General features: G+C 53.6%; 1 protein-coding gene across 3 annotated transcripts; it reads right to left on the bottom strand.

The window, feature by feature from the left end:
• Window positions 1-4,894: 4,894 nt before the first annotated feature.
• Window positions 4,895-19,540, bottom strand: KLF15 (Kruppel like factor 15). 3 transcript variants are annotated; one of them, XM_013055367.2, is made up of 4 exons: window positions 19,297-19,540; window positions 13,792-14,892; window positions 11,528-11,640; window positions 4,895-6,173 (listed from the first exon to the last, which is right to left on the bottom strand). In XM_013055367.2, exons 2-4 carry the CDS (start codon window positions 14,865-14,867, stop codon window positions 6,121-6,123), a joined length of 1,242 nt encoding a protein of 413 aa, XP_012910821.1. In that variant the 5' UTR covers window positions 14,868-14,892; window positions 19,297-19,540; the 3' UTR covers window positions 4,895-6,120. The 3 variants fall into 3 exon arrangements, with proteins under 3 accessions (XP_012910821.1, XP_012910820.1, XP_044919344.1); XM_013055366.2 differs by lacking the exon at window positions 11,528-11,640 and having other exon boundaries at window positions 19,297-19,537; XM_045063409.1 differs by lacking the exons at window positions 11,528-11,640; window positions 19,297-19,540 and adding an exon at window positions 15,949-18,009.
• Window positions 19,541-25,260: the final 5,720 nt, after the last annotated feature.

Below are 25,260 nucleotides of genomic sequence, written 5' to 3'. Positions count from 1 at the left end.
GGCTCAGTGGGTTAAAGCCTCTGCTTTTGGCTCAGGTCATGATCCCAGGGTCCTGGGATAGAGCCCCTCATCTGGCTCTCTGCTCGGTGGGGAGACTGCTTCCCTTCCTCTCTCTCTGCCTGCCTCTCTGCCTACTTGCAATCTCTTTGTGTCAAATAAATAAATAAAATCTTTTAAAAAATCTTAAAAAAAAAAACCATTCGCACAACTTTCAGTCCGCTCATAGAGCCTGGGGCTTTAGATCCAGATAACTGATATTACATTATTACTTCCTCATTGCAAACTTACCTTCTCTTTCTGCTACAGTATTCAACATCTGCATTTAGATTTTAAAACCCATTTGCAAGTATTTAGACTCATCTCTACATAAATCTATTTTCATTCTTAGATATGTCCAGCTATGATCTCATTGCTTTTGTACTAGTTCTTCCTTCTGCTCATCTCCCAGTTGGTCACGTCTCTGACGTCATCTTTTTGACAGGGGCTATGGTGATCCCACTCCTCACCTGGGGAGGATCCTTGGGTCTCTATCAGAGGCAAATGCTATCATGTCCTTGTGCCTGAAGGGCTCTGAGAGTCAGCACAGATGAGCTGAGACAAGGAAGGACTGATGGCAGTTGGAAGATTTCTTGGTCTCAGAGTGCAGACCTCTTTCCACTACACGCTCATTCTTCAAGGCCAGATGTCCCTTTCCACCTAGGGCTGACAGGTCTACAGCACTCAGCAGTACCTTATGAGATATGGCTGCTCTGAGCATCTGCGTCCTTATCTCAGATGCTCTCCTCCAGTGGGAGGCCTTCCTTGGTTGTTGCATTTTTCTCCTTTCCACCTGATCAGCGGTTGTCGCCTCTAGTCCGCAGTGCAATGGGTCTGTTGTTTTAAACATAACTTACTCCATCTTCACATAGCCCGGGGATCAGCATTATCACACTCATTTCACAGATAAGGACTCTGAAGTTCAGAGAGGCCGACCAACCTTACCTGACCTCATTCCAACTAAATGCCTCTAAGACCTACCCACTATGCTTTCCTGTCCTCCAAGGGTAAGATATTTTTTCAGTCCACCTCTTATATGTTTATGTGGTCAGAATTATATACTATATTATATTAGTATATATGTCATATATTAGTGTATGTTATATGTGCATATTTATTTCTATGTGTTATATATTAGTATGTTATCTACATATGTATCAGTGTATAATGTGTTAGCATGTTATATATGTTAAATATTAGTGATTATGTTATGTAATAACATAATTATATATTAGTACATTATATGTACTATGTGTTAGTATATATGTTCTTTTTCTGGAATCTGATCCAGACTCCTCAGCATCCAGCTGTTGGTGGTGTGTTCTCTGCCCTCCATACCTATGTATCTCATTTCCATCCTTCCTTCCCCACTTGTTCTGAAAGATCTATGGAGTCTGCCTGCCCCACTTGCTATACCAAGGCAGGCTTTAAATTTGATGTTACGATCTTTGTTTCCTTGTGATTTTCCCTAATCCTTTCCAACTCTCTCTGCACCCTGTCCTGTTGCTTTTCTGTTCCACCCTGAGTTCTCTCTGTGGCTTTGCGGGAGATGGATGGTAACAGGAAATTTCCAGAGATGCCTTTCTGGGTCCTGCCATGGATGGTGGAGGTGTGTCCTTTCTTTGAGTCTTCTGAACGCTGCTCCCTTCCATCCGACATCTTTTTCACTTAGACTTCATGTTTGTAACACAGAGGACAGACTTTGCCCTCCCTCTTGGTCCCCTCATGTGACATTCAAAGCCCCTAGTCACAGCAGCTGCTGTCGAGGCTAACACACCCATTCCCAGCAGCACCTCCCCTGAACCCACTGCCTGGGGCCTTGGGTACTCCGAATGTGCAGAGCACAAGGAAAACTACGATTCCCTAGAAGCCTGGACCTGGGGTCTTTCTGCTTCTGTTCCTCAGCGCTGAGAGCACTGGTATGGATTCTGGACCCTACCCAGGAATAGGCAATGACATTATGAGGTTTTGTTTTGCTTACTTTAGTCCATTTGAGTCAGGATTCTGCCATTTGCAGCCTTGATTTGTCAACCAAAGCATCTTAGCTCTTCTTTCCCACGGTTTGCCTTCGTGACTCCCTACTGTACCCTGAAGCCTGACTATTGGTCCCACACCTGTCAGTGAGACTCACTCTGAGAATGTGGATGAGGCCATGGGTCAGCAGACCCACCAGGCCCCCCATGCTTTCACCATGCTACACAGGTACTGCTCTGCCAGGAATGCAGGAAGGCCCACAGTGGGCACGCTGCCAGGTGTGGTGGAATCCCCGTGTTTTAGCTGTGCGCACGATCTCTCAGATCAAGACCACATTTTCCAGCTTTCCTTTTGGTGGATGAGGCCATGTGACTAGGTTCTGGCCAAAGACACACAAGACTGAACTGTACAAATCCCAGCCCGTGCCCTCCCAGAGAGAGGGAACACGCAGCCCCATGCCTGCTTTCTGTGGGCTCACCGGATACCCTGGTGAGCCATCTTGGACCAGCACTTAGGGTATGGAGGGCAACAGAGAGAAGGAGCCTGGCTGTCCCACCCGAGCCACCTGTGAGCTGAGACTGCTTACTTCCAGATCGTTCCAATAGAGATAATTAATTTCTACCTGTGTAAGCCACAGTGTTTGGGCAGGCTCTTTGTTATAGTAAGCTAACCCATACTCTGCTTGGTACAGTGCTCAATAAATGCTACTTTCTTTCCCACTGTGTGCCTTGGGGAAGGGGTATTATGCAAAGCAGGGTGCCAGGGGGTTGTTAAGGCTAGATTTCTGCTCTGCAACCATCCAGATTGCTCTCGATTACAAACAGGGCACACTGGCCAGTGTCTTCATCTGTTTTCTTGGCTCACAGGCCATGACAAACACTACTCTTCCAGTTATAGAAGTCACAAGGGTGACAAAGATGGTGGCATGGAGGTATCTCAGAGATAAGAGACAAGTCTCAACAGAGCTCTCAGCGTCCCCACAGGTCCCACCACAGTGGCACTTGCATAGACTCAGGCCACAGCAGAGAACAGAGGCCCTGCCTCCCCCAGCTTTTCCATCTGAGTAGAGGAGGCTCCCACCCTCAAAAAGGTCTTTTGCTGTTGTTCAGTCACACTCACTCTCCCACTCACTGTTCACCAACCATGTTGCAACCTGGGAACTGTCACGTCCAGCCTACAGGGTGAAGAAGCTGAACTTGGAAAGGTTTAATAAACCTGCCCAAAGTGGAGGGAGGATCCAGAGGCAGTGGTCTTCAGGCTACCCTCCCTCTGCTTTGCTGCCCCTGCCAGCCCTCTCTCAGCTGACCGCTCCTGAAAGCAGGGACCTGGGCTGTGCTGCCCATCCAGGGCATAGGCCAACACATCATCAGATGATGAGTCCAAGCTGAGGGTGAGGGCTAGACCACCCTGCACACATGGTCAGCCTCACCTTGGCTGGGAGAGGTCAGCCAGAGGACTGCAAGTTCAGTGCAGTGGGCTTTGGGGGACACACACTGAGATGAGGTGAGCAGCGTCCTGGATCAGTCCCTGGCATCAAAGATGCAGGGGTTCTGATTCATTCCGTCTCCAGTATGGCGATCTTGACCTCCACTGTTTCTCTTATCCAGGCTGCATTGCTTGTTTGTGGATAAAGAAAGGCCACATTAACGTACCTGGAAATCAATAGCCTCATTCCCCCAGAGCGTGTTTGACTACAAAGGGTAAGTCTGGTCAGGGGCAAAGGGCAGAGGTCACAGGCCAAGTCCTTTCGCCAGGACCAGAGCTGGTCAGGATGGAGTGTCCATTCTCCAATCATCCATGCTGTAGTGCTGGGCACACATGAAAGCTTCATGTCTGCCAGCTCCCTTCGGACAGGAAAGATGACAGTGGCAGATAGCTCCGATCAGCGGGAACAATGGCTTCCACCTTCAGAGGTAGATAACGACACAGGAATGTGCACATACACTTTGTTCCAACATCCCTCTGCTGGAAATCCATGGGTGCATCACCACCTGCCGCCATCTCCAAAGGTGTCACTAAAAAAGACTTGCCGTGCTTGCATTGAGCTTCTGGGGAAAGGATCACCTCTAGAAGGTCCTTGCTTCTCACTTCATGTGGACAGGAGACTTGGGCCAGCCTTGTCACAGCATCCACCAAGCCCAGCCTGCCCTCCCCAACTGCAGCCACCCAGGTAAATCCCTTTGCTAGCACAAGGCCTCTCCTTGTTCTCTGGCTCCCACTATCCCCAGCTTCCAACCCACCCAGGACAGGTGGAAGCATTCAGACTTCAACTGTGCAAGCACATGGTGGAGATCCCAAAAATCTGGGGGAGTTCGGGAGGACTTGTCTCCCCAGAACTCAGAGTAGCTCGGATGGGTGGAGGAGGTGGCCTCATTGCTTATACTGCCTCCTCCAAGGCTCCTCTCTACTGGTCAGCACTCAGTCCACTTACAATGTCCCAGGCAGGTGAGAATAATATGCCTTCTCCTACAGGGAGTCTCCTCGGCACTCCATGCATATAGTGGGTGCATAGTAGATGCCTGAAGCCTGTTCGGGCAGCACTGAGTGAGGGTCTGCAACAGTACATCAGAGTAGCACTGATCACTGTGGGCCTGGCTTAGCCTATGCCAGCCTCCCATAGGTGACACTGGGATGGGGGCTGGTTTTGGGTTTGTGGAGAGAGGAGAAGGTGCCCTCCAGCAAACTGCAGTGAGCAGAAACCTAGCAGCTGGCAAGGAGGTGGGGTCGATTTGAGAAGCCCGCATGGCCGCACCTCGCGCTGAACTCCAAAGGGGTCTTCATGTCCTTCTGGGTACAAATCAAGGTCCACTAAATGTTGCAAACACAGACATAGAGACTCAGCCCTCAGAATCACCCCCATTTCCTGGCAAAGCACCGTATAATAACACATGAATGCCATAAAGTCACTGAGTTCTTTTTTCTTTTTATTGGCAAAGTAAATATATTTTTATGAAGGACCAAAGAAAATATACATAATTGTAACATATGTACACCAGCTTTATAGATTTTTTATTTCAAATTTACACCAATGTTGATATGTTATTAAAAGATATTTTATGTAGATGTACCTATGTACAGCTTATTTACATACATTCATAGGATGTGAAATAAACCTGTCAAAACAAGCTAGTTCCTTTGATATTAATTTCTAGACAAAATAAGGAATGCATTTCTAAATCAGAATTCGGAGGCTCTACCTAGTTCTCCTACACGCAATGCAGCCTGCTCCCCTCTCTTCCCCAAAGGGACCATGGAGGCTGGTGTCTGGATCTGTCTGGAAACGGGATGAGGGGATGAGCCATGCTGGTTACAGATGCTCTGGGGCTAGCCGGCATCTGTCTGTCTGCCCGACACTTTAACTCAAGCGCATGCACTCCAAGACCCCCACAGAGGGGGCAACTCAGCCTAATTCCACCTCTGCCCAGGGGCCCGGTGACGCGCCAAGGACTGCCCCACTCCTACCCTCCCGTAGTCAGGCTGAGCAGGAGATCTTGGACAAAGCCACCCTCACACCACAGTGCAGCCCTGGACTTCTGGCCTACTTCCTTCTTCCCAGCATGGCTCCCTCTGGGAACTGACATTTCAAAACTGCACATTTCTTCTGAGCAAAAAAGTGCCAGCCCTGGCCCAGGCAGGGAGCCCAGTGGGAGAAGGTCCAGGCTCCCAGCACTGCCTTAGCACAGGCCGGCCTGCGGGAAGGCACAAAGGCACAAAGGCGGGAAGGCCGGCCCGCAGCCCGGTTCGGGGGAGGGGGGGGTGCGGGGTGCGGGGACGGGGGCCAGCCCCCAGGGACGGGGGCGCGGCTGTAGGTCTTCCTAGGAAAGGCAGCAGGCTGGGGGCTCTGGGTTCCCGCCTCCCAAGCAAGCCCCCATCTTCCTGCACCTCCTGGGCTTCAGAAGGTGGGTTGGCAACATTGTCACGTCCCTCTAAAGAGGCAAATAAATTATTGCTACAAAATAACGGGGCGGGGGAGGGGGCGGGGGCAGGCGGGCGCTCAGTTCACCGCACGCACTGAGCGGCTGCTCCGAGGAAACCGGTGCACCTTGATGTGCTTGGAGAGGTGGTCGCTCCGTGCGAACTTCTTCTCGCACACAGGACACTGGTAGGGCTTCACGCCCGAGTGCGAGCGCCGGTGCCGCGACAGCTCATCGGAGCGGGAGAATCTGCGGGACATTCAGGGGTCGTGGTGAGGGAGGCCCGCCCCGCCAGGAGCCCACCCAGAAGGCAGCTGCAGGTGCAGGGCTCTACCCCGCCAGGCAGGCGGGGCCGGCCAGGCAGGCGGGGCCAACACTTCTCCAGGTTTTGAGTTACTTCTGAATCCCCGTGAAAAGTCGCTGTCCCCAGCCCGCCCCTGCCCCCACCCCAGGATGGGAAGAGCGGTCAATAAAAGGCTCAGTGGCGGCACAGCGGTCCGTTCTTGGGCATCTGGGCCTGCGAGCAGCTGGTAAATATTCTGAGGGGCTGTTAAGCCCACCAGAGCCCAGGATTTACTCTCCACAGCACCCTGCTAGCTGCGGAGAAGCTGCCCCCCAGGCAGAACTTAGGGCTCTAGGAAGGTCTGAATGAGGAAGCCCATCCACAGGGGAAACGGAAGTCTGAGAGAGGTGTCTCTTTCCCCGGCACTGAAGGGAACCCCTGGCTCCTCTCCCTTGCCTTCACTACAGCCAGGGCACTGTATGCAGACTCACATTCCTGCACTGCTCCTGGTCACGGCTTTCCTGAAGGCTAGGTCCCCTAAGCTGTCACCATACAAAACCACACCACCACAAGATACTTCTGAGAGTTTAAATGGTTCACCTGCCACCTCCCTCTTTTGGCCTCAGCCTGCCTGGGAGCAAATGCTCCCACAGCCCAGAGGCCACTGAGAATGAGTAGCTACTAATGGGAAGTGTAAGGATCCCAGCTGGGCCACAGGGTTGAGACCGCTGTCACTGACTTCCGGGATTTAAAGCCCCCCCACCCCCACTCCATAACCCTCATCTTGACAATGAGATCCCACTCCCCACACATACATACTTGTCTTCCTCTATGCTCTACCCACATTGACCCATCCTTGGTCCTTCTTGCCACAGAACATTTGCGCATACCGTTCCTTTCATCTGAAATGGGCTTCCCTACCCTCTTCTTGCTCCCTCTCTTCCATCACTCAAATGTCACTGCCTCACAAAAGCCCTCCAGGACTGTATCCCATTCTAGGCTCCCACTGCACTAAATGCACCTTACTTTAACTTTAAATTCATTTTCAACTTTTTGGTGAATGTCAGTCTGTGCCATTAGATCATCAGTTCCATGAGGAAAGACGTGTCTTGTTCCCTGTGGTCCATCCCACAAGCAGCCCAGGGCCTAGCACACAACAGGTGCCCATAAGTGCATTTACATGAAACAACTGACACAGCAAGCACCCATTGAGGATGGAGGGCTGTCACAAGGAATTCTTCTCAAGTCCTATTGCCTGCACATACACACACACACACACACATATACGTGCACACCATGCAATGCACATGTACACACCCCTTTATACGTGCCACACACAGGCATGCCACAAACATGGGTATACTGCACACACGTGTCCACTCTACATATGTGCACATGCATACAGTCACCTCACACGTGGGTGTGTGTGTATATACAAAAACACATGTGTGCACACACACAAGTACCAGGTCCACCCCTGGGGGTGGAGGCCTTCCTTAATCCCACAGCCTACCAAGGACTAGAAGGAACATGCCTTGGGGAAGGTTCAGCTGGGGAGTAGGAAGGCCTGAGCACTGGACAGGGAGCCTGCCCGGGAGCCCAGAGGACAGGCAGCTCAGCCCAGTTCAGCTACCTCTGGAGCCTAGGACCTGGTCCTGAGAGAACAGCCAGGGGTCTGCACTTGGAGTCTGGCACTCCACTTCACTTCCCAGGGCACCAACTTAGGCTGGCACAGAGCAATGCTCTCAGCATATGTTTGGAATAATGGAAGCCTGACTGGCCCATTTCCCAGATGAGGAAATTGAGGCTCAGAGTGATGAGGGCCTGATCTAGCATCCCTATCATGACAGAGCAGCCAAGGCCAGAGCAAAGGTGCTGGTTATGGCTCCCTCTCATGCCCTGCTCACCCTGGTGACTACAGAGTGCCTGGCCTCCTCCACATTGCCTGGCTAGGCAGTGTGTGTCTCTGGAGCCCTGAGCCAATGAGGAAGTGGCATCAGTGCACGCTGGAGGTCAGAGCCTGGAGCCTGCTCCCAGGCCAGGGCCACTGCCCCCAACAGGAGTTGAACACACAGCTTCTGAACGGGTAGGCTTGCCCAGAACACAGGCGGGCAGGAAGCCACAGAAATGATGCCACCAGCAATAGCCTTTGCTGAGCCTTCTGGGCACCAGGCACTGGGTTGTCTTGCCCCTTTCTGGTGAGGGAGCCAGGATCAGTACCAGAGAACAGACAATACCACAGCAAGGGCTCAAAAAGGACAAGGGGCTTGCTAGGGTCACAGAGCCAGCGACATGGTTGGATCCTTTCAGGTCCCTATCCCACTGGGAGCCCTGTGCAGTCCTGAGCAAGCCCAGGAACCATGTTGGGCCTGTTTTCTCACTCATCCAGTGAAGACCTTAGGATTCTGGCCCATCTTCTGGGACTCATCTCAGAGGCCAAAGGAGCTGACACAAAGACCACAGTGGCCCTCTGACCACACGGACACTGAGGGAGAGCCAGGCCCAAGAACAAGTTGTCCCTACCTCCAAACCTCTTCCCTGCTGCCTCAGCATCCTGTGACCTGAGAAGTCACAGACCTGAGAAGAGCACCCTCAGAAGATCCCTACCTCACACCCTCACAAGCATTCTCCCAGACAGCAGCCACTGGAGGGCACAGAAGGTGAGGCAGTGAGCTCCGCCACTGATCAGGGCCTGAGCAAGTCACCAAGCTCTCTGAGGCCCAGTTTCCCCACCTGGAGACAGGGAAGTAACAGATCTGCCTCACAGGACTCTGAGGATTGTAAAAGGCATTGAGGGTTTAGAACAGTGCTCACCACATGGCAATCATTCAATGATTATCTGCAAGGAGCTCAGTGCAGTGCCCGGTCCCTGCTGATGTCTAGGGGCACATGGGTCAGCACCACGATTCATGTGGCCGAGGTGCAGGAAAGGGAAGCAGCCCATCACGACAGCCCCACAACTGGCACACACTGCACCTTTGTGCAAAGCGCCCCTCCCATCAGCCAGTAAGTCACGACTGTCAATAGCCAGGTCTCAAGGACTGTAACGGGAATGGTGCTCCATGGAGTGGTATGGTGCACAATCTGGCCAAGTGCAGGCAAGAAGTTAGAAAATGCCTCGTTCAACAGTAGCAGCAGTGACACAGGGGCTAAGAGAGGAGGCCAGCAGCGTACCACTGGGTCTGAATCCTATCCCCACCACATTCCAGCTCTGGGGCTTCAGGCCCGCAACTACCCTTCTCTGGGCCTCCCATGTCCACTGGGGATGACCACAGTACCTGCCACAGAGGGCTGCTAGAAGTTATTAATATTCATATTAGCTGTGGAAGGAGGGTATTCTTTCTGGATGGAATGGCTTGGCCTTTCCAGAACAGGATGTTCTGTTGCCGTGAACAAAGGGGGCCTGTGTCTGAGAGCATAGCAAGGAAACTTCTAGGAAGGCAGACAAACAGCCACTTCCCAGACAGTTAGATCGCGATAGGAAAAGTCTGTTTTGGGCCCCATCAAGAATGCCAGAACCATGTCCCAAGAGAGGAGGGGAAAAGGAATACTGGGTTCAGGAGCAAAAGCAAAAGGAAGTGGGGGCTGGTTACCTGGCAAATGATGATCTGGGTTGTGGGGAGGGGAGGACACCATTCATTTCACAAAGGGCCATAGGGACACAGTGCCAGGGCCAGAACCAGCCCAGCAGGATAAAGAGCAAACTGCTCACAGGGCCACTGGAAAGAGAGGCAGCCTTGGGTGTGGTAAGCTCCCCATATGAGAAGGCCGGCAAGTATTCAGGGGGCTGCCCGAAGCTCAGCTGCAGATGGAAATCCTTCTTCCCTCCACTAGAGCAGGTCACCTCCCATAGAAGGTTTGCCCAGGGGACTAGAGAGAGGTCCTGAGTCTGGGTAGAGGAGGTTGGGGAGCAAACAGCCTGGGTTCAACTCCAGACTGTGCTACCCACTAGCTGTGTGACCGAGGAGACCTTACTTAACTGTTCTGTCCCTCAAATTCCTCCTCTAGAGATGGGAACAGCATCTGGATGCCCACCTCGTTCGTGGACTTGCTTGGAGCATTAAATGAGTTACTCTGGAACACTCAGAACATGCACTAGGAGCTACTGTTATTGCCATTGTTGTTGGCTCTTTTCCCCCAGCCCAGAAGCATGACACCTGAAAGAGCTAATGGCCTTGTGGGAGACAGAGAACACCCAGCCATTCTGGTACCAGGAGCAAGGGATTGAGGACAAGGGAAAAGCCAGCTGTGTAGCTTCAGGCGTTGAGTTCCCAGGTGGGAAACATATGTTCACCAAATTGCTGGTGGGTCAGGTGGGACCGAGGCACCCACCTGAGGGCACAGCCAGAGCCATGCCCACGAGCTCCATCCCCATGGGCTCCCTGGGAAATACAGACTGGTGCCTCCACATCACAGAGCTGTTGTAAGGGCGCAACGAGCTTATCTAATGTGACATGTGCAGATAAAGCAGGGACCATTGCAAGACCAACTACCACTGCCATCAGGAGGAAAGTGCTGGGGATAGAGGGCACAGAGAGGATGCACAGAGGATGCAAAGAGGGTACACAGAGGGCAGGGGCCTGAGTGGGAGCCTGCATTGTGGAAGGGAGGTTGGTAAGCAGATTGTGCCAGAATGAGAAGTTTGGATAGGAATCTAAGTTTACCAAAGCACATGAAAAGGCCAGAATAGCCTCATAAGGTAATGAGTTCCTTGTGGCAGGAAGTATACAAGCAAGGGTGGAGATTTGTGGAAGGTATTCCTGCTCTGAGAACTTGAAGCAGTGCCCAGCATAGAGTAAATGGTCAGAAAATAGGGCGCATAACTGTCATCATCACTACCACTGCTGTCCCATCCAGACCAAGCTGCCCCAAAGCCAGTCTGTCTTCCTGCCCAAATACTGCGAGGGCTCCCTCCATATACAAGGGACATGTGCATCTTGTGTGCATCTCCAGGGGCTCAGGATTCCTGAAGGCCAACCAGAGACTCTTGCATTCTCAGAGAAATAGCTCTCCCAAAAGGCAGGCACCTTTAGTTCCCTGTGCCTCAGTCACCTCTAACTCCACAAAGGCCTGACCCTATTCCAGGGGAAGCTGGGGAGAAGCTGGGGAGGCCTCTGAAGGCCCAGGAGTGGATGCAGCCAGGAATGGCTCCACAGTCAGCTTCAAGGGACCTTGCTATGCCAGGCATACACCAGCCTACCCCTGCAAGAAGGTCCTGGGCAAGGAGACCAGTGCCAAGGCCCATACAGTGGCAAAGCTGAATCCCCTCCACAAATCCCACTCCCACTTGCTTGCACACCTCCTACCATGGGGAACTTACCATCTCCAGAGGATACTGTGTTGGAGCTGAGACCTGCCTTCCTGAGATGCACTCTGGGCTGAGGATTCCATCTGCTCTCTGGGACAGCCCAGAAGGTGGCAGGTCCCCTCCTCCTAGGGGAATGGGACAAGCAGGCAACCTTCACCAAGGACCACACCCTTTTGCCTCATGGCGCTACCTGACTGGAGGGGCCACTTGCCAAGAGTCAGCAGTGGCCAGGGGACAGTGCCCAGGAAGGTAAGCCCATCATGAGTCGGACCAGTGCTCTGGCCAGCCAGATGCCCAACCCCTCCACATCCCTGCCCCCCACCAAGAAAATATGCATCCAAGAGGAGTCCCTGGGAGTCTGGGTTACCTCCAAAATAGCACCCTTCTCAGACTTCACCCTTTCTGAGTAACAGGACCACCAATGAGAAGGGGGCAGTGCTGAGTGTTTCTGCACCTGACCCTGGTAGGGAGCAGGCCCTCCACTTCACAGACGAGGAAAACTGAGGCTTGGCCGTGGGGACCTCCCCGGAGGCACATGGTGAATTGGAGGCTGACCTAGGCTGAGGCTCCCCACTGTTACCGCCAGCTACTCCCTATCCAGAGTGTCACAATGCCCTTCCCTTCTACAGTTGAGCGCCTGCCTCTACCGCCCCAGTGTCTCGGCTTCTCCCCCCAACCCCAAGCTCCGACCAGCAACACTACATACCCACCTGTGTGTCAAGCCTCACAAGTGGCCCCACAGGTGCACCTGTCTCCCCAGGGCCCACTTGGCAGACTGTGCCAGGAGGCCCAGGGAGGGATGGGACACCAGTACTGCCACCCTGGTGTCAACCCTGTGCCCACTCTTGCAGAAGCCATGTGGGCCTGTCTGATGGGTGCTTTTGTGGGGTCAGTGGCTGGGTGACACCCTTCATCAGGAAAGACCTCCATAACCCCAGATGCTGTTTGGGAGAAGTCTCTTCCCTGGCCAGCCCAGCACTCCACGGAAAGAGGCAGCAGCATCACATCGGATCTTCCAGTCACTGATCCCACCACACCACAGCCAGCCAGGACTCTAGGGCCAGCACCTCCCTCCTGGGGCCAACTCTCCAGCGCTCTCAGATGAGTTGGGTCAAGAAAACAGAAGCTGCCAATGGCTCCCCATCGGTCACACCCACACAGATGCACACATGCGGACAGGGTACACAAACATGGGGAGTTATGCAACACACCAAGAAACACACTAAGAAAGCAAGACGTGTACACATATGCACACGCATAGCTGCCCGCCTGCTGCAAGATCCACAGACAGATGACAGACAGATGAGCACACACATCCACAAAGCAGCAGCCACAGCAGCAGTGCACGAATGTCGGTGCACAGGCCGCCCTCCTGGGGGTCCACATTCCTATGGGGTCAGTGTGCTAAAGACTTGGGACAGCCAGTCTTCATGGTACCCCTGGGCATTGGAGCTTCCGGCTACCTGCTTTTCAGGACAAGGTACCCAAGCCCACCCAGGGGCCCGCTGCCTGCATAGCCCTGAGCAAGACCCCTTACCCTTTGAGAGCTGGTTTCCACTGCTGTACCACACAGAATGGAGTCTACAAGGACTCTTCCACCTTCACTCAGCACCTCCTGCCTGGTTGTCCTTTGAAGATTCCCAAATACACCTTCAAGTACCCGCAGGGGAGCAAGCACCAAGCCCAGCCCATGAGTCCAAGAACATCTGCAAGTGAAGCTGGTCCCTCTGGTTGGAACAGAAGCATTTCCAGGTTGTGACTCCTCTGATACAGGACCCTCTGGCTCCAATCCCATTGACAAAGTGGTGTGGCCTTGGGCAAGTTACCTAGCCGGTCTGAGCCTGTTTGCTCAGCTGAAAGATGGCAGCGAGGGTAGTACTTTCCCTAGGGGTGCTGTGAGGCCCAGAGGGAGCAGTGCACACATGGCCACAGCCCCCTCGGATACAGAGCCCTTAACTCCATCATTTTTAGCTGCCCTCGTTACTAAGGAGAGGGCCCTTCTGCCATGGCCCAGCTCCTAGCCCTGGGCATGAGCCACAGCAAACCTTACCTGGTCATTATGAAACTGGAGACCATTTTTTTTTAGGCTCAGGTGATCACTAGGGATGAGGAAACCTCTGGGCAGCCATGCCAGCTCTGCCCCACTCCCTGCCTGCCCCCCTCTCCCTTTCCTAATCAGCCTTATCTAACGGTGAACCAGGCCTTGACCGCACACCCAGGGGAACAGAGATTCATCAGCCATGCTCAGCGCCCACCTTTTCACCTGTCATACTGACCTCCAGCCGCAGCCCGGCCAGGTGCAGGCAAAGGGCTTCTCGCCTGTGTGCCGGCGCAAGTGGGCCTTGAGGTGGCTGCTTTTGGTGTACATCTTGCTGCAGCCGGGGAAAGTACATTTGTGCATTTTGATGAGTTCTGCTGCTGGATTTTTGGGGAACTTCTGGCCCACGAGTAGGCCAGTGGGGCCAGGGCCCAGGGGTCCCGACCCAATGGGCTTGGCAGCAATGGGCACAGGGGCAATTCGCACGAACTTGGATGACAGGTTCACATTGGAGGAGGGCACCACCTGGGGCACAAGTGCGAAGGTCTGACCCTGGATATTGACCAGAAGCTGGGCCACCTTGACACTTTCCGGGGCCTGCCCAGGGGAGGCGGGCTCCGTGCCTGACTCCTGCTTCACCTGCACAGGCTGGATCTGTAGCAGCACAGGGATAGGGCCATCAGATGCAGGCCCCCCACCCAAGCTCTGGATGCCACCCACACCGGCACTGCCCAGAGGCGGGGTGCAGCGCTCTCTCCCACTGGACCCAGGATGGAGGTGGCTCCTATGTGGCCCGGCTGAGAGCTGGTCACAGGCCTCCGCGTCCTTGCTGTTGCTTTCTGGGGTCTCCTTGACTCCCAGCTCCATGTTCTCTTCCAGAAACTCTTCAATCTCCTCCAGGGTGGGCTGGAAGGGCCTTGGGACGTCATCAGGGTCACTCACAGGAAATTCGGGGAAGCAAAAATGCTCCCCCTTCACAGGTGCCGTTGCCCTCCGCCAGGCCCCCCAGGCCATGGAACCACTGCTGGCCCCAATGCCACCACTGCCACCACTGCCCAGTGTGGCCTGGGACAGCAGGAAGTCCAAGATGCTGTCCTGGCCCTCAGCACCTGGCCCACCACTGTAGCAGGAGCAGATGGCTTGTGAGTCTGGGCTGGCGCAGGAGCAGAGGCTGGAGGCGTCGCTGTCATCCTCTGAGAGGGGCGAGGGCAGCCTGTGGTACACCCGCCCTCTGGCCAGCCTGTCACCCAGATAACCAACTGGGCATTTCGGCGACGAGAAGGTCTCGTCCACTGGCAGCAAGTGGTCCACCATGCTGGCCTGGCCGTGCCGTTGGCGGCTGCAGGAGGAACAAAGGAGGCCTGGTCAGGAGGACGGCATGTTCACCTGCCACCTTATGGGCCTGTGCCCCCACTCTGCTGCTGGCCCACAGGCTTCTAATGCCAAATGCCTGGGTCCTGTCTCCATCCCATCCCGTGGGAGAACTCTATCTGCAAGAGTGTTTTCCGAAATTGCACCACCTGTTTGCAAAAGAGCACTCTCTAAGCCCATTGCACAATCCAGGGTACTTTTGGTTTCAAACAGGTTTTCCAGAACAATTCGGTAAAGAACACCCGTGTATCTGTGAATGATTGAGCGTGAATGCATGTGAGCAAGAAAGTATGTGAGGAGGCTCTCTGTACCCTGAAATGGCCAAGGTTGGGGAACCCCATCCAGCTAACTGGAGTGGCTGCATTTCTGAGGACACCTGACCTCAGCTCCATTCTTGTTGAGTCACTGGCAGGGGAAGGAGATTGGCCATTTGCCCTCTGACCCCTGGGTGGTTGGGGCCTGAGTAGAGTTGCCAGATTGAGCAAATAAAACTAGAGGCCACCCAATTAAATCTGATGTTCAGGTTTCAAAAAACAAGCAACTTGTAACACAAGTATATCCCAAATATTAAATGGGTCATGCTCTTATTAAGTAATTATTTTGTCTGATAGTGAACCTTAATTTAGCAGTCCGTATTTTAATCAGGTAAGTCTAATTTGTTGGGGAAAAGAGAAAAAAGATTAAAGACCCATATGCCCCTGTCCTCACAGTCTGTTTCCCCATCTGAAGGAGGGACAGCTCGTCCACCCTCCCATTCTCAGATCCCTCCGGCCTCACCTGCCTCCTCTGTGAAATGGGAAAGGCAGGGACAGAACAAAGTGCTCTCAACTGTACCCAGGCACTTTATTGAGGCTTTACCACTAGGTGAAGAGGACCCTGCCCCACAGTGAAAACTCAAGAGTGCAAAAGTGGACCCAGGTCCCAGCACTTGCATGGCCACTACCCCATGTTGACTTCACAGCCGCTAGTGGGATGGGAGATAAAATGCCCTTGGCCTGTACCCCCCCCCCCATGGTGCACTCACCACCTCAGGAAGGCTCAGCTAACTCCCGTCTTCCCACTAGACCATGAACTCCATGAGGGCAGGCTAGGCTGCTGCGTCTCCAGGGTGTTCCCAGCTCCCGGTGTGGCAGCTGGTGCCCAGGAGGGGCTCAGAGAATATCAACAGAGAAGAGAGAGGACATCTGCCTCCTCTGAAGGCCATGCTAGGTCTGGTGTCCAAGGAGAGTCAACAGTGTACAGCTGTAATGGGGCCACCTATGTGGACCTTTGTCCCCACCCAGTGACCAGTGAGGTTTGGTAAAAGAGAACGTTCTATATCTGAAGCCAGAGATTCTCTGCTGCCTGTCATCACTCTGCACCCACCACTATGCTCTGTCTTGAGGACTACTCCTGGACCTGGCACACAGCACTACCCAATAGTCAACAAGTCAACAAGCCTGGCCAGGGACAGAGACCTCTCAGGGCCAGCTAGGATCATCATCAGCTGTGCATTCCCCAAATCTGTTTCCCTACCTGTTTCAGGCTCCAATGATCTCAGTTTCCCACTAATCCAGGAAGCTTCATGGAGCTCCAGGAAACTAAGGCAAAGTAGATGCTCTTGGCAAGACTGCACCCCAGGGCAGTTTCACCAGGAGGACATTTGGCTCTTTGATTTTAAATACTCATCTGAGGATTTAAAACTGGGAATTTCAAAATACACACTAGTCACCGAATTAGGTGCTAAGAAGAAATGAAAGTGCCAGATAATGTGAAGGGCAATGAGCCCACACTGGGCCCTAGGCCCTGCTACCACCCCTTTAACCCACCCTATGAGCAGGAGGCGCTGCTCCTGCCTCTGCAACTTAGCTGGGCAGACTCAGCCAGGTAGCACAACCTATCTGTGTCTGTGTCTTGGTCTGTTGGGTAGGGAGGCTGCCAGTGATGCCTACTTCCCGGGTTGCTGAAAGAGTTCAGTGAGCTAACACAACTGAACACTTACAACGGGGGGGCCACACGCAAGTGTGAGTCAGTACCGGTCACTGGATTAACCTCCAAATAGGTGAACACATATTGTTTCTGTTCCTCTGTGAGCCTAAGGAATCAGGGGGTCTCCAGCCTTCCTGGAACCCAGGCCTTAACTGGTGGGAAGAGGCAGATCAGGCCATGTTCTTGCCCACTTAAAACTCTCCCCTGAAATGTGATCACCAACTGAATATTATTACATGATAGTAAGGAATTACTGTTAATATTTTTAAGTGTGATGATAGTATCACAGTTGATAACTGAGATATTCACAGATGAAATGGTATATAAAGAAAGAGTGGGGGAAATAAGTGAGTATAGTAGGGTAGGGTAGGAGAGAATTTCTATTAACTTCTCCAGGAAATGTGACCCCTTCTCTCCCAGCAGCCCAGCACCTGGGCCTTGCCCATCTCTCCCAGACCTCACATCCACCTGCTCCACTCCACACTGACTGTGCCCTCTCTGTGGTTCCCTCTTCCCCCCAGTGCTCCCCAGTGGGAATGCTGTATTTAGATCTCAGCTCTTAAGTCACTATCTGGGGCGGCGGGGTAGAGCGCTTTCCTGACACCCTCTATCAAATTATCCCACATTATATTCTTCTAGCAGTTGCTACCAGGAGGAAACTAGAGTGGTTATGTTTGTGTACTTTATCTTCTGTCTACCTCCCCAACAAAATACAAGCTGGTCTGACTATCCAGTCCACCACTATCCTAGAGTCTAGAACAGGACCTAGCACAATTTGCTGAGTGAATGAGAGGTTCTCCAGGAAGTCAGTCAGGCAGTAGGGGTGAGGGGATTCCACCAGGAATAGAATGGCCAGAGTCAGGCAGAAGGGTTTTAATGCAGGCTGAGCAGCCTGGGCTGGACACTCAGGCACTAAGAGCGAAGAAGGGGCTCTGGGGCTACCCTGGGTGCTGGAGGTAGAAAAAGGGCCCGCCAGGGCAGGAGGGAGCCGGCCTGGGCGCTAAAATACAGCAGCACATGGCTGGGCCAGAAGCACAGCCAGCATGCAGGGGGAGGGGGACACACTGTTCCGGGCACCGTCCCGGCCTACAGCCGGACTCCGCCCCCTCCTCCCAGCCCTCCACCACCCCCCCACCCCCCCACCCCCGCCCTCAGCCCGGCCAGGCCTGCTGTTTATCCTCCCGGGGACACAGCGGCAGCAGGAACAACATGTAATTGATAACAAGCCCAGCGCCGGCCAAGGGCTTGCCATTGGGTCAGCGTGCAAATCACGGGGGTGGCGGGTGGGGGGCGCCCTTCAAAATAAGAGTCTCTCTCCCTGCGCTATCCGCAGGCCCCTAAGTCGCACAGGCCGGGCGTCCTCCCACCTGTAGGACGACAGGGGCTCCCGGGAGCCACCTAGTTCTTGGGGGAAAGGTGATTTGAGGGACTAAAGCATTTGGGGATTTTTGTCGGCTCCCCAGGGACTGGGCGAGAAAACATCCCCTCTGTGTCCTGGAGGGGGGGTTGGGGGGGTGGTCCTTTGGGAATACCACAGTGGGGAGGAAAGACGGAACCCGAAACAGACGGCTAAGGTGGGTGGGGGCGGCCTCTCCTCCGTCCCCTGCCACCCCCTGGCCACCGATCTGCTCATGTTCAGTAGAAAGAACCAAGGGGCTCCGAGTGGGTAGTAGGAGTAGAAGACGTGTGAACAGTGCGGGTGTGTGCGAAGGGGTGTGAGTTCGTGTCGTGTGATTGTGCGTGTGCGGGGCGTGGTGCGCGGCAGCAGTGTGGCTTTGCCAGAAGGTGTCCCCGACATACTCGTCCGTGGAGCTGACGTGGGTGCCCGCGCGGGTGTGGGAAGGTGCGTGGGAAAGGAAGACGTAGGGGACCAGCTCAGACCCCTCGGTGAGCCCTGGAGCTCTGCCCGCCGGGCACCATGCCCTCGGCCCGCACCCCCATCCCCCGGAGGCCACGGCTGCGGTGACCGACAGTAACCCCACCGCCACAGACCACTCCGTCCCCCATTCCCGGCCCCCGACCGGCCGGCGCGTCCGCCTGTCCGCTCTTCTCACCAGGCCCGGCCTAGGACCCGCCATATGGGAGGGCCGGCCCGCAAGGCGCGCACTACTTGCGGGACCAGGTGCTGAGGCGGAGGCCGGGACCTGCGCCGGGAAAGTGTCTAGGGGCAACTGGGGTCACTCTCCCACGGGCTGGTCCGATTCCCGGGCCAGCACAGGGGCTCACCCCGCTCCTCTGACATTTCCTCGGACACTCGCGCGGAGCTTGGGACAGCGGCGGGGGCACCCGGACACACGACCAGAGGCCAGTCAGCACCCCCCTGCCCCACGCGTGCCCCAACCAGCCTCCTGGGCGCCCGGAGCCGCGTCCACGCAGCCGTCCGGCCTCCCCAAGCTTTTCCCACCTGAACTTGGCGCACGCCCGGCTAGCGGCCAGGCCCCGGCGGTCCTGAGGCCCCGGGGGCTGGGCTGGGGGCGGCGGCCTGGCTCCCGGTCCGGCGGCGGCCGCGTGCCCAGCCGCGGGTCCTGCTTTGGTTTGCTCGCCCGCTGGACCGCGGGTCGCTGCGGCGGAGCACTGGCCCGCCGCCGCTAGCTCGGCGCTCACTCCCCGCGGCTCACGTGACGCCGCGGGCGCCGCGAAGGCTCGCAGGAGGCTCGGCCCCGGGCGCGCGCCCCATTGGCCTGCACCGCGCGTCACGCGCCCAGCCCCGCCCGCAGCCCCGCCCCAGCTGCGCCGCGAGCTGGGCTCCGCCGCCGCCCGCGCTCACCCGTTGCAGGAGCCACCCGCCCGGTGCGGCCCGCGGTCTCCAGCCGCTTTCCCTACCCAACTCACCACGGCCGTGGGCTCGCGGCGTCCGTGGGACCCGCTTCTGAAGGTCGGTCCCCAGGTGAGAACGTGAGACGGGCCTCGGGCCCCGCCCAGAGCCCTGAGATTGTTCCAAAGTGGAGGTCCAGGTGGGGATTGTGGGCCGCGCGGGCCAGGTCTGCCTCCACTCCCACCTCCGGCCCGGCACCAGCCGCTGTGTCTCCCGCTGAGAGCCGAGGAAGTCGGGGGACTTGCCTTAGGCAATCCGGCATGGTCTTTCTGCTGAGCAATCACGGTTCTTACCCCCCAGGGAAAGTGAGCGCTCAAGGCGCTGCCTCCCAGACTTCTCAGAAGATCAGAGAGCGTTTGACCCCTGCCTCCAGTCACTGACACTCGGTGTTTGGGCCACTCTCCCCAAGACACAGGGGTGCTCCACAAGCTGCAAAGGCCGTGCTCAGGCTGCTGTAGTCCGCAGCAGTCTGGGACGCGTTAGCATTCCACTCAGGGGTGGAAAGAGGGACTTGCCCAAGAAGTACGAGTGAGCCCAAGGTTCCATGCACCCTGCTATGCCCTTTACCCCTGTGGGATCCTCAACCAAGCATTTACAGATGAAAAAACGGACTCTGAGGGGCTGTTGTCCTCCATGGGTCACTTAGCTGGTAAGGAGAGAAGAGGGGGTGAGGCAGAGCCTCTGTCCCAGGGAGGGCATCTTCCAGGCACCCCAGGGACACGTGAGCAGAGGTCTTTCTAAGGAGTTAACATCTTTTCCTTTCCTGGCCTGGGAGGTGAAGAGCATTTTCTCTGCTCCTCTCCCAGGACACTGCCAGAGCGGGAATGCATGGCCAGGAGCTGTCTGGGCTCTCTGGAATGCTGTGGGTCTGGGCTCCTGCATCCATGCCAGGGCTCACCCTTGGATCATGTGGTCCTCCCTGTGCACCCAGTTGGGGCCAGGGATGCAGCCCTGCTGCCACCCAGAGCCAAACCACCGTTTGGCCAGCAGGTTTGGAGGACCCTTGTGTAGAAGATGGAATACCTCCTAGCAGCTTGGGCACTTAGGTGGTCAGAAACTGACAAGCAGAGAACAATAAATACTCTGTGGCTTCACTTCCATGTGGAATCTTAAAAACTAAAAACAAAGCATTCCTAGAAAAAGAGATCAGACTTGTGGTCACCAGAGGATGGGGGAGAGGGAATTGGAAAAGGTGGTGAAAAGGGACAAACTTCTAGGTATAAGATAAACAAGCCCCGGGGGCTGTCTGGCACAACTTGACATTCAACACCGTTGTGTGATGTACAGGAAAGTTATTAAGAGAGTAGATCCCAAGAGTTCTCACCAGAAGGATTTTTCTCTTCCTTTTTTTAAAGCTTTTCCTTTTTATTATTTCTATATGAGATGATGGCTACTAAGTAAACTTACTCTGGTAATTATTTCACACTATATGTGAATCAAACCATTATGTTGTGCATGCTAAACTCATACATTGCTGCATGTCAATTGTGTCTCAACAAAACAGGGGGGAAAAAACCTGAAGGAAAGCCAAGAAGCTCCTGTTACAACCTGAGTCAGATCATGTCTCTCCTTGACTCAGAACATTCCAGTGGAGCCCAGCTATCACAGCCTGCAATGCCCTACAGGATCTGTACCCCAGCCCCCATTATATCCCTGATCATACTGTCTCCTCCTTTCCCCTTGCTTACATCACTCCAGCCACACTGGCCTCCTTGCAGTTTCTCAAACATACTAGGCACAGTCCTACTTCAGGGCCCTTGAATGTGTTGTTCTCATTGCCTATACAAATTAGTTCCCCACAGATTGCATTGTTCACTCACCTCCTTCGGGGATTTGTTCAGATATTATCTTCTCAGGGAACCCTCCTTAACCATTCAATCTAACACGCTCCTTAATATTTCCTATTCCCATATCTTGTTTAACTTTTTTATTGGCATCTATTCCCTGCTAATGTATTATACATTTTACATTTTATTTTGTTTTTGTTCTTTTCCAATAGAATGCAAGTCCCACCAAAGCAGTGATTTCTGTCCAATTGTTCCCTTCATAGCTCTAGCACCAAGCACACAGTTAAGTGCTCAATCGCTGAATTAATGGTTGTCTGAAAGACTTAAAGCAAACAGGGTCAGCCTGAGGAGACTTACACAGGGCTAAGGAACCTACCCCAAATGAGTTAAGAAGTTGGTTCCTGGAGAAATTAGAAGACCAGTTTTCTCCCCAAAGAGACCCAGGACAGCCCCAAGCTAGTTTCCAAGGACTGCCTTTGCACAGAGTCCCTCCCCTCTGATTCATTCTCCTCCTCCCTCCAGCACCTGGTTAACTCCATTCATCCTGGGGATATCAGCTCAGATTTAACTTTGTAGGGCACAAAAACCCTATTTCCCATAAAACCATAAAAATCTTATTTCCCACCTTCAGGCTACACAGGTCTCACACGTCTTCATGGCACAGTGTTCAAAATGTAGCAGGGGCTCAGTAAATTTGTGTTGGGTAAATAAACAAATGAATGAGTGGATGGGGACACTGGCAACCTACGTAACTGAATGTCCACCTGAGCAGCTAGCTACAGCATCTATCCCAGGCCATACTGAGGGAGAGAAACGCTTCCAATGCAGCGGGGGGGAGTCTTCCCTGCCAGGAAGAAAAGGAAGCAAGGTAGTGCCCTTCCAAACAGAGATGACAAAGAAAAAGAAACATTTCTATTCACCAAAAACCTCTAATATACTTGCCCTATGAATTAATCCTACCCTATTTCTACATCATCTCCTATAGAAAAGGACCTGAGTCCCCAAAGCCTATTCAGCTCTGACTAGTCACAAAGGCCCCAGCAACAGAAGTGGGGCTTACCTCTAGGGCAAACTTTGGGCAAGTTCGTTTGCCTGTCCGAACCTCAGTTTGCTCATCTACAAAATGGGTGGCAAGACCCCTGTCCTAATTGCCTCACAGGGTTGTTGGAGGAGTAAATACAGTACTAGATGGGAAAAGGTGTTAGGGAAATTGAGAGACTGGGAAGAGATAGTTCTCAGCACTGGGCAATGCTGGGAAATGGGAAGCCTGGCACACAGTCCCCCAGGCAGCAGGAAGATGGCAGTGCAGAAGGTCAGTAAGCTCAGGCACCTGGGTGGTTCTGTTGGTTAAGCCTTTGGCTCTGGTCATGATCCCAGAGTCCTGGGATCGAGTCCCGCATCAGGCTTCTGCTCTGCAGGGAGCCTGCTTCTCCCTCTCCTTCTTCTTGCTACTCTCCCTGCTTGTGCTCACTTTGTGTGCTCGCTCTCTCTCTCTGTGTCAAATAAATAAAACCTTTAAAAAAAAAAAGAGAGAGAGAGAGAGAGAAGAAGAAGAAGAAGAAGAAGAAGAAGAAGAAGATCAATAAGCTCTATCAGGGCAGCAAGGAGCTCCACCTGGGGAAGAGGGAGCGGCGTTACTGAGAAGCATGTGTCCAGGCCCCTTGGAGAGGAGGATTCCAGGGCCTGCTCAGCCAGAAAATGCAAGAAAGCAAGTGGCCACATTGTTGATGGGACCAAGGATATGGATTCCAGGTTGTCTTAGAGTTAAATCTCTTGGACTGACATCCAGGCCATTCATTTCAGTAATTCTTTAAAAAGATAATACCTGCTAACAAGACAGTAAACAATGTGTGTTGGAGAGGATGTGGAGAAATGGGAGCCCTCTTGGTGGAAAATCAAATTGGTGCAGCCACTTTGGAAAACAGTCTGGAGATTCCTTAAGAAATTAAAAATAGAGCTTCCCTATGACCCTGCAATTGTACCACTGGATATTTACCCCAAAGATACAGATGTTGTGAAAAGAAGGGCCATCTCTACCCCAATGTTCATAGCAGAAATGGCCACGGTCGCCAAACTGTGGAAAGAAGCAAGATGCCCTTCAACGGACGAATGGATCAGGAAGATGTGGTCCATATACACTATGGAGTATTATGCCTCCATCAGAAAGGACGAATCCCCAACTTTTGTATCAACGTGGACAGGACTAGAAGAGATTATGCTGAGTGAAACAAGTCAAGCAGAGAGAGTCAATTATCATATGTTCTCACTTATTTGTGGAGCATAACAAATAACATGGAGGACACAGGGAGATGGTGAGGAGAAGGGAGTTGGGGGAAATTGGAAGGGGAGGTGAACCATGAGAGACTATAGACTCTGAAAAACAATCTGAGGGTTTTAAAGGGGCAGGAGGTGGGAGGTTGGGTGAGCCCAGTGGTGGGTATTATGGAGGACATGTATTGCATGGAGCACTGGGTATGGTGCATAAACAATGAATTCTGGTACACTGAAAAGAAATTCAAAAAATAAAAAATTAAATAATAATAATAATGATAATACCTGCAAGGGCACCTGAGTGACTCAGTGGGTTAAGTGTCTGCCTTTGTCTCAAGTCATGATCTCAGGGTCCTGGGATTGAGCCCTGCATCACATCGGGCTCTCTGCTTGGCAGGGAACCTGCTTCCTCCTCTCTCTCTCTCTCTGCCCGCCTCTCTGCCTACTTGTGATCTCTCTCTGTCAAATAAATAAATAAAAACTCTTAAAAAAAAAAAAAAAACCTGCGCATTGTGTCAGTGTTCAAGCGCCACAGAAAGGCATGAAATAAAAAGTACAATTCCACTTAGCCTCAGTCTCACTCAGCATTTCTGCTTTGGTTTTCATATGATGTAACTGTAAATAATATGCTTGTCTCTTTTGTGTTCATAGTGGAAGCGATGGATGCCCCCTCCCTGTGTGCTAGACATTCTGTGTCTGACCTTCTGCCCCTGCTCCGAGCCCTCAGAGGCTCATCTGCACAGGCCATGAACAAGGGCCCTGTAGTTTCCAAGAGGGTTTGGCAGGTGACAGGCACTGGTAACAGATGAGGATGTGGAGGACATGCAGTTGGATTTGTCCCCTACGGGTCAGTGGCAGGTGGCTTTGTCCTTCCAATGGGTGCAGCTCCTCCTGGGCAGCCCGGCAGAGCTTCCCGAAGCCCCTCCTCCCCTAACCTTGCCCAGGACACCTCTGCCTCCTGCTGCCCCCATCCTCACCCAAAATCACCCCTCCTCAGCCTGTTTGGGGGCAATCCTGCTTGCTGGTGAGCTCCAGCTTTTAGTTCAACAATACAGCAGCACTCGCAGTGTACCTCACAGGTGTTCACTTTCTTTGGTCTTCACAACACCCCAGAGGCCAGCATTACGGATGAGGAAAGGTTGCTTAGAGGGGAGCGTGTCGCCGAGGAAGACTATGCAACGCCCAGTGATGCAGTTACAGTGGGGTCCGCACACACTCACCCCACCATGGTCTGTCTGGTCCCTTATGGGCTCCAGAGGCCCAGCTGAGGGAGCTTGGGCACACAGCTGAGCCCACAGTAGGGCCCCGGACACCCACAGCCAGATAGCAGGGCCTGTCCTGAACGTGCTTGCAGGCCTCACCAATTCTGTCATTCTGCCACACGGGCAGGGCCCTGTGTGTTGTCACGGAAGCCACATCCCTGAACCACAGAGCATCTGCAGGTCTGGCCTCCCACATCTCCCCCAACTCCAAATCTTCCCCAGATATCTCCCCC

This window comes from Mustela putorius, unplaced genomic scaffold (genome assembly GCF_011764305.1).
Source record: "Mustela putorius furo isolate JIRA1106 unplaced genomic scaffold, ASM1176430v1.1 tig00003850_pilon_pilon_pilon, whole genome shotgun sequence".
In the NCBI taxonomy this organism is placed as follows: domain Eukaryota; kingdom Metazoa; phylum Chordata; class Mammalia; order Carnivora; family Mustelidae; genus Mustela; species Mustela putorius.
The sequence above is the reverse complement of the archived record's forward strand: the minus strand, read 5'-3'. Positions and strand labels throughout refer to the sequence as shown.

Coding starts and splice junctions, on each gene's coding strand:
- KLF15 (XM_013055366.2), bottom strand. CDS start 14,867: ATGGTGGACCACTTGCTGCCAGTGGACGAGACCTTCTCGTCGCCGAAA. Junction 6,174..13,791: donor TGGCCGGGCTGCGGCTGGAG/GTCAGTATGACA, acceptor AATGTCCCGCAG/ATTCTCCCGCTCCGATGAGC.